Source organism: Lissotriton vulgaris, chromosome 1_1 (assembly GCF_964263255.1).
Source record: "Lissotriton vulgaris chromosome 1_1, aLisVul1.2, whole genome shotgun sequence".
NCBI classification, from domain to species: domain Eukaryota; kingdom Metazoa; phylum Chordata; class Amphibia; order Caudata; family Salamandridae; genus Lissotriton; species Lissotriton vulgaris.
In genome coordinates, this window is record NC_141685.1 from 1638923585 (window position 1) to 1638938243 (window position 14659).

The 14659-nt window shown below is 48.1% G+C and overlaps 1 protein-coding gene across 1 annotated transcript in view; it reads left to right on the forward strand.

Moving 5' to 3' along the window:
- The first annotated feature begins 5824 nt into the window (after positions 1-5824).
- RBM28 (RNA binding motif protein 28) overlaps positions 5825-14659 on the forward strand; it is a 150996-nt gene continuing 142161 nt past the window's right edge. The window contains exon 1 of the mRNA XM_086918872.1: positions 5825-6049. Within this exon, the coding sequence (XP_086774998.1) occupies positions 5932-6049 (118 nt within the window). The 5' untranslated portion in view covers positions 5825-5931. The remainder of the gene's footprint in view (positions 6050-14659) is intronic.

Sequence of the window (14659 nt, forward strand, 5' to 3'; positions counted from 1 at the left end):
CGCGCCGATAAAATGCTTTATAAGAGTGAAAAAACAGCCATATTTTTGGTGCCATATTCACATGAAATAAGGGACAGCAAACAACTATTTCATTCACTTGAAATGGGACAGTGTTAGTATTGGACAAACGATAATGTTTTCTTTGTTATTGGCCCTGCGAAGGGGGTGGGTTTTGATGTTAAATGACCAACTTCTGTACCTTGACAGTTCTTCGTGATGCTGTACTGCACAATTCTTCGTTATGCTGTATTGCTTGATGTCACATCCGCCTTTTGTAAGGTCTTAAAATAAAATCAATAACATTTGTTATAAAACAAGCACTGGCGTTGCCAATAGGTTTCGCATTTGGAAAGTTGGAGCTATTGGTTTTGTAAATGACATTTTATATTTATATATTGTTATTGACAATGCCAATAACGATATATAAATATAAAATGTCATTTACAAAACCAATAGCTCCAACTTTCCAAATGCGAAACCTATTGGCAACGCCAGTGCTTGTTTTTACTTTGATGAGCAGGTTCCTTGTCTTTGGACTTGACGTGCTCTTCTTTATGTTCTGACCGTCCTCTTATTTCCGATTTCTTTGAGGAAGTCTGAAAAGATTGCGAGGGACGTGTATCAATATCTTGAAATCTGTCAGGTTTTCTCAAATTGTCCCTATTTCTAAGGTTGTATCTTTTTTCAGAGGGCTCCCATTGTGGAGACTTGCCCCCCCCCCCTTCTGGAGATTTATTTCTTCGTTGTGGAGACCTTCCTCTGGACTGAAATTGGTTTTCTCTAGGAGTGGTTTGTTTATTACCCTCCCACTTCTTCTTTTGAGTAATTAAATTATTTTTAATGAAGGTTTTTTCAGGATTTTCAATTAGTGTATTTAGTTGTAGTTTGTACCGTCAATTGTTAATTGAACTAAATCTCTATATGCTTTTGTTAATTCTTTTATTTTAATCGATAGTTCTTCGCTTGACATTTTCTCAATGTCGGGGTGTGGTGTGTAGCTGGCTAGAACCGGCCATGTGGCTCCTGGTCTACCTAGTGGACCGAGCCTGGTAATGTGAGTTTGATGTTTTAGGGCACCATTAAACCAGAGCAGGTGCTCTTGGTATGTTAGTGGAATTTCAACTTCCTCGAAAGGAGAGTATTCCTCTGGAGATTCCGATATTTTGTAGTAGTGGAATTCATGTGTTACAGCATGTGCAGCTGAAAAATTTATCCAGGAATAGAATACCTCTGTCTGCCGAAATTCATGTGCCTCTACCACAAATACGACTGTACCACCTCTTGATGTTACTCCATTCTCTATACGTTTTATAGTAATGGTTTTTCTTATATTGACCGGGATGATTATTGCATCCGGGTCATTATCTTCATTAAACCCTGTAACATCTGCACCCGGTTCATTCGCATTTACTGCGGCTTCACCGGTTTCGTTGTTGTCACCGTGATTTGACATTGTTTGATGAAAGTTTTGCAGAGCAAGTTTTGAGGAAACAAAGATTAGGTGCACAATATTTTGGAACACTGTATCCTTCAACGTTGACTAAACCAAAAACTAATACATAGGAATCTCTTCCTACTAAGTTCTGGCGGATATTAACCTTTCACCCACTCCAGACGTCAATTGGAGTTTTTACGGGAAAAGGGGTCTGTGTGAAAAGCACGACTGAGTTACTCTAGTATCTTGCGTTAGATTATCGCCTTACCAAACGTTGGGCGCCATGTAGTGTAGTTCCTATATTCCCAATACGGCTCTGCGCATTGGAATAACATAAACGGTAGTTTAGACGTAGGACTGAGGTCGACTAGGTCTCTACTGAATATGTTAGACTTAATTAGGTATGCCAGCTATCTTAGAGGTCACTAGAAACTTTCTCGAATGAACAGGGAGGAGTTAACTTCCCTGATTAGACATGAAGGGATTAGCTTCTGACAACCGCATAAACATGACAACTTTGCTCCCTCCAGAATAAGGAGTATATCTCCAGAGTCGTGTGAAAACAATAGATAGCTATTTCACTCAGTCAATCGTGCATGCTTAGTTTCACCAGAGTGCAGAGAAATAGAGAGACAGGCGTTTTCAATAAGAGTTGTTATTTATTGAGCAGTCTTCTTTCTCATGGAAGAGAAGTGAATTGCCACAATTGCAATACTTGTCATAAAGTAAAGTGCGTACAGTAAAAGGAGTATTATGAAATAATACTGTAAAAGCATTGATATGGTTTCTGAGCCATATGATACTTAAAATGGATAAAATATATACAATTATATACAATGATAAAAGTTGACTAAACGTACTCAACTGGTGCTTCTAAATACGCCTACCCAAGTGTACCTAACCTAAGCCTAGTACGTGGGAAGGAGTAAGGGAGTTGCAGTTTAAGTTAAGTTAGTTTTGCCAAGATTCTGAATCAAGAATTCTCTAAGGATCTAATCAGCTCCGTACCTTGGTTTTAGAATGAAGGAGGTCTTGTACCTGGTTCTCAGGACTCAATTTCCGAGTAACCCGCAAGGGTGACTGAAAACAGTGGAGCTGGATTTTCTCGGCAGGAGAAAAGACAGCGTCTTTCTCAGTGCGTCAAAATTAGAGGGACGGCTTCCTTCGGCACTCGCATCAGCTGGGCTTCGGGTAAGTAGATAGCCGCTCTGCTCCAAACCACCATGTATTGATTAAGGCAAACACTGGTATATTTATACCTGGAAGGTGCTGTGTTTGACGTAAGGTTGGACATAAGACGTCAATAAGAGATGTCACTAAGAACTGGCAGTTCTTTCAGGACTCGCAGGAGTTCTAGGACAAATCAAAACAAAAGCAGGGGGAATTTCCGGGTTGCTGGAGGTTTGGTATGTTTAAAGAACTCGTTGTACTTTCTAGGGGCCTGATTCACAGAATGAACTTAAGACTCAATCCTAAACTTACTACTATTTTGGTATTCACAGAATGCACTTACTACTTTTGGCATTCACAGAATGAACTTACTACTTTTGGTATTCACAGAAGTTAGGATTTTGTCTTAAGACAAACTTAAGACAGACTTAAGACAAAATCCTAACTTAAGTCTGTCTTAAGTCTGTCTTAAGTCTGTCTTAAGACAAACTTAAGACAAAATCCTAACTTCTGTGAATACCAAAAGTAGTACGTTCATTTTGTGAATACCAAAACTAGTAAGTGCATTCTGTGAATGCCAAAAGTAGTAAGTGCATTCTGTGAATACCAAAATAGTAGTAAGTTTAGGATTGAGTCTTAAGTTCATTCTGTGAATCGGGCCCCAGGAGTCTAAGGAAGTAGCCTTGCCGTATTTGGACTGCATTGGCTATTACTAAATATGAATATGATTCTTATGCCTTTATAAGGATAGGATTTGTTATAACCACATAAGGGAATAAATCGGGAATATTTAATTAGGGTCCTAAATACGTTCACAACATGGTGAGCAAAAGAACGATGGATTTAACCCAGATCTCTTGACTGGGGTGAATGTTTGATTTGTTCCGCATTCCGTTTATCATTTGTGTGTCTTTTACTGCACTCTACTCAGCACCACTCAACTCTATGATACTCTACTCCACTGCACTCTCCACCTCTGCACTCTACCCTACACTACTCTACTCTGCACCACTACACTCTATGCCACTTCACTCTACTCCACTTTGTGCCACTGCACTCTACGCCACAGCAATCTACTCTGCACCACTCTACTGTATGCTACTGCATTGTACATCAGTGAACTATACGCCTATGCACTCTACACCACTTTACTCAAAAACAAATGCACTCTCTGCCACTGCACTCTACGCCAATCTACCCTGCACCACTGTTCTTTATGCTACTTCACTCTAGGCCACTCTACAACACTCCACTCCATAATACTCCACTGTATGATGCTCTATTCCATTAAACCCAGTCTACTGACACAATACTCCAAAATATGTCACTCTATGTCATTCTACGACACTATTCCACTCTACGACGCTCTACGCAACTCCTTCTATGCCACTTTACTATACTCTATTCTGTGACACACTACTCCACGCAACTCCACTCTATGTTAATCTACTCTGCTCTACGCAACACCTTCTACGCCACACCACTCAGCTCTGACACTGTACTCCACTCTATATCATTCAACTTCTGCAACTCTATGACAATCTATTCCTTTCACCACACAACACTGTATGTTACTTCATGACACTCCACGTCACTCCTTTCCACACCACTTAACTCTACTGTATGCCACTCCGTAACACTTCACTCTACTCCACTTTATGCCACTCTCATTTACCTCAATAACTTTTAGCCATCCTGAACAGCACCCACTTTGGTGTACTACATTGCTAAAACATATCGGCAAATCCAGGTGGGAGAGGAGTGGCGCAGCAGTTAGAGTGGCTGAATCCGGAGCGAAGGTCTCAATGTTTGATCCCTGGCGGCAGCTCAGCACCATATGACTGTGGACAATAGCCCACTTAATCTTTCCGACGGCCCCCAGGGCCTTGAATCCCTTAACTGGGTGATATGTTTGCACTTTACAAATAGGAATTACTTACTTAAAGTCAATAATTGCTCTTGTAGGGGAGACCTATTGGCTTTGCCAATCAGCCGTAGCCCGTGCTGTTAAGAGCAGTGGGGGCAGGGTGGGGTGGGCATTTCGACGGACGATGGCATGGGAAAATTAATTATTTATTTATTTTTCCCTCGTCATTGTCCATCGAAATTCACCCCCCACCCGGCCCCACCTCCCTAAAGGTCTTACCTGCACAGGACGGTGCTGTTGCCAATGTGGTTTCTGTCTATGAAAATACCATTGTTTGTAATCAGAAAATTGACTTGAGCCAAACCACGACTAAAACCTCCAGAATGCAGTAAAATGTAAAATTAAGTGAAAGCCCTTTAAGGCGACATTTTTGACGTGTAACCATCTTAACCCGGTACCCAAGTCAAAAAGGAAGATCATCCTGGAGTCATTTTAGAGTCATTTGATGACTTTAGCCAGGATATTGCTGTAATTATATGGAGAAGCCATCTGAAGCCATCCTGAAGAAATGTATGTCATTAGATCGCATACTAATACCACGTTTGCCATTACAATTCGGGTATTACTACACGATGTCAAGAATTATTCCATATGGTTAATGCTTGTGAAATAATCAGAAACCCATTTTCTAGTCATCCTCAAATCATCAGGAACAATTTCCTCTTGTCAAGTAATCAATTACTCCTCCTGAGATCATTAGTACCAATCACATCTTGTGAAGTCATCAGATACTAATTTTCAAGTCATCCTCAAATCATCAGGCTCAAGAACTCTGCTCATGACTTTAAGAGCTTGATGATGTGAAAATTACTTCTAGAGTAATTCAATGATCATCCAATGACTGGGATGGCTTCTAATGTAATCCTGTTTGACCTGGGATAGTGACATACTAAAGATACTTGCACGAAATGTATGCGCAGCAGCCTTGGTAGATAACTTTCCAGAACTCGAAAAACATTTCTTTCTCTGTGAAATGAGATCCGACACTTATTTGCCATGTACTGCCTTATAAAAAAAATATTTTCGGAGCGCCAGGGAAGAATATCAGAACATTTTCTACAAAAATGTGAGAAAACGAGTTACTAATAACCAGACCCTTGACGTAAAAACATGCACAATTTCTGCTTCTTCGTATTTTTTATGTATTACAGGCAAAATACGATATCCGACCACTTCTGTGTATGATGCAGCCTATCTTTCCTTATCACACTCCTCACCATTCTAAAATGGCAACTGTGCTGTCTACCTTTCAATTGATTGAATTGCTTTTACTTCCGCCTTTTCCAAAATGGTGGCGTCCGCACTTCCGCTTTGCCAAGATGGCTGCTCCCATGTATTAGACTCGCGTGTATTATATGGATGAGGGAATAGAGTACTGGCTATTCTCTTTCTCTTTACTATGGCTGGCCTAACTTTGTTTGTACGTGGTTTGCCAAATTCTGCCAACGGTGAGAAGCTTGAACAGCTCTTCAGCGAGGTGGGGCCGGTCAAACAGTGCTTCGTAGTGCGCGAGAAAGGTATGTTGCTGACTGGTGATGGGTGAGTGGGGGTTGGGAAAATTGAGAGGCTCGAGTCCTGAAAAATAAGCCACGGAATAATCAGTATAGTGTACACTGTACAGTGGCATTGCCATCTAATGCATGCCAACCTTCCGTTACGTACATAAGGGAAGGTTTCATTTTTCGATTGCACGAAATACCATAATTATAGTGTTACTGTAATTTATATCTCATTATGTGAGGTTTTCCTCGCATCACAACCGGTGCAGAGTGACATATCTCGTTTGTTAAGATTGCTACAGCTAAGAGGTGTGTATTTCACATCACAGTACGGCTCTCTGATACATTTCCATACATCTTTTACTGTTAGGTAAACAAATGTGCAAAACAACTTTTTTCCTAAATTGCACGACTGTATTTTTTCTAGCCAAAGCTGAGGTACGAACGTTGATATAGACATGATACTTAGCACGTTACTTTTACGTGATTGTGCATTGCCATCAAGGGGTATGGATGAGTTGGCAAAATATTACTGGTATTTTTTGTATTTTTAGTATGTATGTTTATTTTGGCGCAGTTATGAAAACAATGTTTTTTATTCAAACAGGGAAATGTTACTCTAAACAATAAGGGAAATACTGGATCAAGCATGAACTTTGTAGTAAAACGAAGATCTAAACTATGTATTCAAGAACAGCGGTTCAGGAAGAAACAGGCTTTGCCTTTGTTAAAAAAAAAAAACACGTTCTTTCAGTAGAATCCTGACATTTTCAAGCTTCTTCTAGCAAAGTGGATCAGTGAGCTCCGTTCACAATTAAAATGTTCAAGTTTCATTAAAAGATTACTTCTAGCATAAAAGAATGGACAAGTGTACGTTTGTTCCTTACATGCCGTAGACACAACACAAGGAGTGTAGTTTACAGCATCAGTAGCTGTGCATTCTCAATCTATTACATTTTATATTTGGAACAACTCGCATTTTTAGCCATGGTATAAGAAGTCAAATATAGGTGTGACCTCTGCATGATTTTGGTAGTACCTTGTTGTAAATGTAGCTTTTGTAACAATCAATCAGGGATTTATGAAGCGCTCTACTCACATGTGAGAGTCTCAAGGCACTAGGAGGAAGGGTGTGGAGGTACGAGCAGCTCCATTCTAACCGAAGAGCCAGGCCGTGAGGCTCTTCCTGAATGCTTGCAGCATGGGGGTTCGTCTTATGCTTGGGGAAAGGTGGGGGGGGAGGAGGGAGTTCCTTTCAGTTCTTGGCTGCGATGTAGGAGAAGGATCGCCTGCTCTGGCTCTGCGGATGCGTGAAATTTCGACCAGGGCAAGATCGGCGAAGGCTTCTCTTGGGTGCATTGGAGGTGAGTCTTTCGTTGAGGTATTGGAGTCTGATGTTGTGGAGGGATTTTTTGCCGTGGGTGAGAAGCTTGAAGGTCGCATTCTTTTCGACTGGGAGCTAGTGTAGTTCTCGTAGGTGCTAGGTGATGTGGTGTTGTCGTGGGATGCCGAGGGCCAGTCTGGCAGCGGCGTTCTGGATGGTCTGGAGTTTGAGGAGTAGAGATTTGTTTATTCTGGCGTAGAGGGTGTTCCCGTAGTCCAGTCTGCTGGTTATGAGTGGGTGGGTGACAATCTTTCTGGATTCTGGGGGGATCCATTTGAAAGTCTTGCGGAGGGTATTGAAGCACGTGGAAGATACTGCGTTGATCTGTCGGTCCATGGTGAGGGAGAAGTCAAGTATGATACTGATTTTGCAAGCGGGGTCTATGGGTGGGGGGGGGGATTGCCGAGAGTGGTGGGCTATCAGGTGTTGTCCCATGCGGAGGGGGTGGGTTCGAGGACGAGGATTTGCGTTTTCTCTGAGTTAAGCTTTAGGCAGCTGTTGCTCATCCAGGAGGTGACTTCTTTCATTCCTTCCTGGAAGCTGTGTCTAGTGATGTTGGATTCATTGGTGAGGGAGAGGATGAGCTGGGTGTCGTCGGCGTAAGATACTATGCTGAGTCGGTGTTTTCTGACGCTGGTGGCGTGGCGGGCCATATAGATGTTGTAGAGCGCGGGGTTGAGTGAGGATCCTTGGGGTACACAACAGCTGATCTCTGTGGTTTCGGAGAGGAAGGGCGGGAGTCTGATTCTTTGGGTTCGGCCGGTTAGGAAAGAGCGGATCCAGTCCAGGGCGGTTCCTCGTATGCCGACATCGGGGAGTCTGGCGGTTAGTGTGTGGTGGGAGATGGTGTTGAAGGCCGCTGAGAGGTCTAGAGGGATGAGAGCAGCTGTGTGGCCCTGCTGGAGGAGGGTGCGGATGTCTGTGGCAGCTAGGAGGGCGGTCTCAGTGCTGTGGTTGCATTGGAGTCTGCATTGGGAGGAGTCTAGGAACGAGTTGGCTTCTATAAAGGTGATGAGCTGGTTGTTGACTGTCTTCTCTGTGACTTTGGTAGCGTGGAGAGGAGAGAGATGCGTCTGTAGTTCTTGAGGTCCACCGGGTCTGCGGTGGGCTCCTTGAGGTGGGGCTTGACTTATGCGCTTTTCCAGCCGTTGGGTATTGTGCCTGTTTCAAGGGTGCAGTTGACGGAAGTTATCCCGAAACCCGAGCCATGTCTCGGGCGATACCCAAAAACCCGGGACATGTATCGGGTCTAGAGATTCATCAGTCCAACAAGTACCGACTTGCACCCACCTGGGTGATCCACTACTGAACTACAAGTACCAGAATCCTGAGGGGCGATCCGGAGGAGGGGCTAGCGGTGTGCGCTCCATTGCGGTGGTTTTTACTAATTGGCTCCCTTGAGCTTTGAGCCGACGGGCTCCTGGATGCTGCCCTGCGTGCCGGTTCGGGCATCGAGGCCATTGACTGTTGTTTGGCGGCCTTCTCCTCCACCCCTAAACCATTTTCTCTACTGATGAGGGAAGTTATCCCGAAACCCGAGCCATGTCTCGGGCGATACCCAAAAACCCGGGACATGTATCGGGTCTAGAGATTCATCAGTCCAACAAGTACCGACTTGCACCCACCTGGGTGATCCACTACTGAACTACAAGTACCAGAATCCCGAGGGGCGATCCGGAGGAGGGGCTAGCGGTGTGCGCTCCATTGCGGTGGTTTTTACTAATTGGCTCCCTTGAGCTTTGAGCCGACGGGCTCCTGGATGCTGCCCTGCGTGCCGGTTCGGGCATCGAGGCCATTGACTGTTGTTTGGCGGCCTTCTCCTCCACCCCTAAACCATTTTCTCTACTGATGAGGGAAGTTATCCCGAAACCCGAGCCATGTCTCGGGCGATACCCAAAAACCCGGGACATGTATCGGGTCTAAAGATTCATCAGTCCAACAAGTACCGACTTGCACCCACCTGGGTGATCCACTACTGAACTACAAGTACCAGAATCCCGAGGGGCGATCCGGAGGAGGGGCTAGCGGTGTGCGCTCCATTGCGGTGGTTTTTACTAATTGGCTCCCTTGAGCTTTGAGCCGACGGGCTCCTGGATGCTGCCCTGCGTGCCGGTTCGGGCATCGAGGCCATTGACTGTTGTTTGGCGGCCTTCTCCTCCACCCCTAAACCATTTTCTCTACTGATGAGGGAAGTTATCCCGAAACCCGAGCCATGTCTCGGGCGATACCCAAAAACCCGGGACATGTATCGGGTCTAGAGATTCATCAGTCCAACAAGTACCGACTTGCACCCACCTGGGTGATCCACTACTGAACTACAAGTACCAGAATCCCGAGGGGCGATCCGGAGGAGGGGCTAGCGGTGTGCGCTCCATTGCGGTGGTTTTTACTAATTGGCTCCCTTGAGCTTTGAGCCGACGGGCTCCTGGATGCTGCCCTGCGTGCCGGTTCGGGCATCGAGGCCATTGACTGTTGTTTGGCGGCCTTCTCCTCCACCCCTAAACCATTTTCTCTACTGATGAGGGAAGTTATCCCGAAACCCGAGCCATGTCTCGGGCGATACCCAAAAACCCGGGACATGTATCGGGTCTAGAGATTCATCAGTCCAACAAGTACCGACTTGCACCCACCTGGGTGATCCACTACTGAACTACAAGTACCAGAATCCCGAGGGGCGATCCGGAGGAGGGGCTAGCGGTGTGCGCTCCATTGCGGTGGTTTTTACTAATTGGCTCCCTTGAGCTTTGAGCCGACGGGCTCCTGGATGCTGCCCTGCGTGCCGGTTCGGGCATCGAGGCCATTGACTGTTGTTTGGCGGCCTTCTCCTCCACCCCTAAACCATTTTCTCTACTGATGAGGGAAGTTATCCCGAAACCCGAGCCATGTCTCGGGCGATACCCAAAAACCCGGGACATGTATCGGGTCTAGAGATTCATCAGTCCAACAAGTACCGACTTGCACCCACCTGGGTGATCCACTACTGAACTACAAGTACCAGAATCCCGAGGGGCGATCCGGAGGAGGGGCTAGCGGTGTGCGCTCCATTGCGGTGGTTTTTACTAATTGGCTCCCTTGAGCTTTGAGCCGACGGGCTCCTGGATGCTGCCCTGCGTGCCGGTTCGGGCATCGAGGCCATTGACTGTTGTTTGGCGGCCTTCTCCTCCACCCCTAAACCATTTTCTCTACTGATGAGGGAAGTTATCCCGAAACCCGAGCCATGTCTCGGGCGATACCCAAAAACCCGGGACATGTATCGGGTCTAGAGATTCATCAGTCCAACAAGTACCGACTTGCACCCACCTGGGTGATCCACTACTGAACTACAAGTACCAGAATCCCGAGGGGCGATCCGGAGGAGGGGCTAGCGGTGTGCGCTCCATTGCGGTGGTTTTTACTAATTGGCTCCCTTGAGCTTTGAGCCGACGGGATCCTGGATGCTGCCCTGCGTGCCGGTTCGGGCATCGAGGCCATTGACTGTTGTTTGGCGGCCTTCTCCTCCACCCCTAAACCATTTTCTCTACTGATGAGGGAAGTTATCCCGAAACCCGAGCCATGTCTCGGGCGATACCCAAAAACCCGGGACATGTATCGGGTCTAGAGATTCATCAGTCCAACAAGTACCGACTTGTACCCACCTGGGTGATCCACTACTGAACTACAAGTACCAGAATCCCGAGGGGCGATCCGGAGGAGGGGCTAGCGGTGTGCGCTCCATTGCGGTGGTTTTTACTAATTGGCTCCCTTGAGCTTTGAGCCGACGGGCTCCTGGATGCTGCCCTGCGTGCCGGTTCGGGCATCGAGGCCATTGACTGTTGTTTGGCGGCCTTCTCCTCCACCCCTAAACCATTTTCTCTACTGATGAGGGAAGTTATCCCGAAACCCGAGCCATGTCTCGGGCGATACCCAAAAACCCGGGACATGTATCGGGTCTAGAGATTCATCAGTCCAACAAGTACCGACTTGCACCCACCTGGGTGATCCACTACTGAACTACAAGTACCAGAATCCCGAGGGGCGATCCGGAGGAGGGGCTAGCGGTGTGCGCTCCATTGCGGTGGTTTTTACTAATTGGCTCCCTTGAGCTTTGAGCCGACGGGCTCCTGGATGCTGCCCTGCGTGCCGGTTCGGGCATCGAGGCCATTGACTGTTGTTTGGCGGCCTTCTCCTCCACCCCTAAACCATTTTCTCTACTGATGAGGGAAGTTATCCCGAAACCCGAGCCATGTCTCGGGCGATACCCAAAAACCCGGGACATGTATCGGGTCTAGAGATTCATCAGTCCAACAAGTACCGACTTGCACCCACCTGGGTGATCCACTACTGAACTACAAGTACCAGAATCCCGAGGGGCGATCCGGAGGAGGGGCTAGCGGTGTGCGCTCCATTGCGGTGGTTTTTACTAATTGGCTCCCTTGAGCTTTGAGCCGACGGGCTCCTGGATGCTGCCCTGCGTGCCGGTTCGGGCATCGAGGCCATTGACTGTTGTTTGGCGGCCTTCTCCTCCACCCCTAAACCATTTTCTCTACTGATGAGGGAAGTTATCCCGAAACCCGAGCCATGTCTCGGGCGATACCCAAAAACCCGGGACATGTATCGGGTCTAGAGATTCATCAGTCCAACAAGTACCGACTTGCACCCACCTGGGTGATCCACTACTGAACTACAAGTACCAGAATCCCGAGGGGCGATCCGGAGGAGGGGCTAGCGGTGTGCGCTCCATTGCGGTGGTTTTTACTAATTGGCTCCCTTGAGCTTTGAGCCGACGGGCTCCTGGATGCTGCCCTGCGTGCCGGTTCGGGCATCGAGGCCATTGACTGTTGTTTGGCGGCCTTCTCCTCCACCCCTAAACCATTTTCTCTACTGATGAGGGAAGTTATCCCGAAACCCGAGCCATGTCTCGGGCGATACCCAAAAACCCGGGACATGTATCGGGTCTAGAGATTCATCAGTCCAACAAGTACCGACTTGCACCCACCTGGGTGATCCACTACTGAACTACAAGTACCAGAATCCCGAGGGGCGATCCGGAGGAGGGGCTAGCGGTGTGCGCTCCATTGCGGTGGTTTTTACTAATTGGCTCCCTTGAGCTTTGAGCCGACGGGATCCTGGATGCTGCCCTGCGTGCCGGTTCGGGCATCGAGGCCATTGACTGTTGTTTGGCGGCCTTCTCCTCCACCCCTAAACCATTTTCTCTACTGATGAGGGAAGTTATCCCGAAACCCGAGCCATGTCTCGGGCGATACCCAAAAACCCGGGACATGTATCGGGTCTAGAGATTCATCAGTCCAACAAGTACCGACTTGTACCCACCTGGGTGATCCACTACTGAACTACAAGTACCAGAATCCCGAGGGGCGATCCGGAGGAGGGGCTAGCGGTGTGCGCTCCATTGCGGTGGTTTTTACTAATTGGCTCCCTTGAGCTTTGAGCCGACGGGCTCCTGGATGCTGCCCTGCGTGCCGGTTCGGGCATCGAGGCCATTGACTGTTGTTTGGCGGCCTTCTCCTCCACCCCTAAACCATTTTCTCTACTGATGAGGGAAGTTATCCCGAAACCCGAGCCATGTCTCGGGCGATACCCAAAAACCCGGGACATGTATCGGGTCTAGAGATTCATCAGTCCAACAAGTACCGACTTGCACCCACCTGGGTGATCCACTACTGAACTACAAGTACCAGAATCCCGAGGGGCGATCCGGAGGAGGGGCTAGCGGTGTGCGCTCCATTGCGGTGGTTTTTACTAATTGGCTCCCTTGAGCTTTGAGCCGACGGGCTCCTGGATGCTGCCCTGCGTGCCGGTTCGGGCATCGAGGCCATTGACTGTTGTTTGGCGGCCTTCTCCTCCACCCCTAAACCATTTTCTCTACTGATGAGGGAAGTTATCCCGAAACCCGAGCCATGTCTCGGGCGATACCCAAAAACCCGGGACATGTATCGGGTCTAGAGATTCATCAGTCCAACAAGTACCGACTTGCACCCACCTGGGTGATCCACTACTGAACTACAAGTACCAGAATCCCGAGGGGCGATCCGGAGGAGGGGCTAGCGGTGTGCGCTCCATTGCGGTGGTTTTTACTAATTGGCTCCCTTGAGCTTTGAGCCGACGGGCTCCTGGATGCTGCCCTGCGTGCCGGTTCGGGCATCGAGGCCATTGACTGTTGTTTGGCGGCCTCCTCCTCCACCCCTAAACCATTTTCTCTACTGATGAGGGAAGTTATCCCGAAACCCGAGCCATGTCTCGGGCGATACCCAAAAACCCGGGACATGTATCGGGTCTAGAGATTCATCAGTCCAACAAGTACCGACTTGCACCCACCTGGGTGATCCACTACTGAACTACAAGTACCAGAATCCCGAGGGGCGATCCGGAGGAGGGGCTAGCGGTGTGCGCTCCATTGCGGTGGTTTTTGCAGTTGACGGTACGTCGTAGTTCAGATGCTATGGCGGAGGCGGCTCTGTCGAAGATGTGTGGCAGGCAGTGGTCGGTGGGGGCCCCTGAGTGTATACTTATCACAGTCTTGGCTGTGTCTTCTGTGGTGACAGGGGTCCAGGCGGTGATGGTATACTGTGTTGCGTTGCTGGTTGGAATGAAGTGGGTACTTAGGTTCTGCTCATCGACGTTGTCGTAGAGAGTCCTTATCTTGAGATGGACATAGGAACTGAGCTTGCCTCAGAGGTACCTGGAGGGAGGGAGGGACGTCCGTGGACTCGCTGGGGGTTTGGTGAATTGTTGTATGATGCTGAAGAGTTCCTTAGAGTTGCGAGAGTTGGTGAGGATTCTCTTCTGGATGAAATTCTTCTTTGTGGTTCTGATGAGTTGGTGGTGTTGTGTCATGGTGGTCTTGTCGGCAGAGCGTGCTTCGTGGGTTTTGCTGTTCCTCTAGGTTTTCTCGAGTACTCAGCAAGTGCGCTTGGATTGTCGGTGGTTACCAGGTGGCTTTCGTGGTGCGTTGTCTGTCGGTGTGTTGGAGGGGGACAAGTGTGTTTGTGCAGTCTGTGATCCATCTGTCGAGTGCGTTGCCCCCCCAAGAGTTGGCGTTGGTTGTGGTGGGAGGGGGGGCACGGTTGAGGGCAGAGTTGAGGTGCCCCTTGGTTATCTTGTTCCAGTTCCTGCGCGGGAGCGAGCTGTGGGTTTGTGTGCGGTGGACACAGTGGTGGTCCATCCAGAGAGAGTGTGTGGTGTGGCTGAAGTGGATGTTGTGTCCTCCAGCGAAGGTGGGGTCGAGTGCCCCGAAGGTGGGGGTG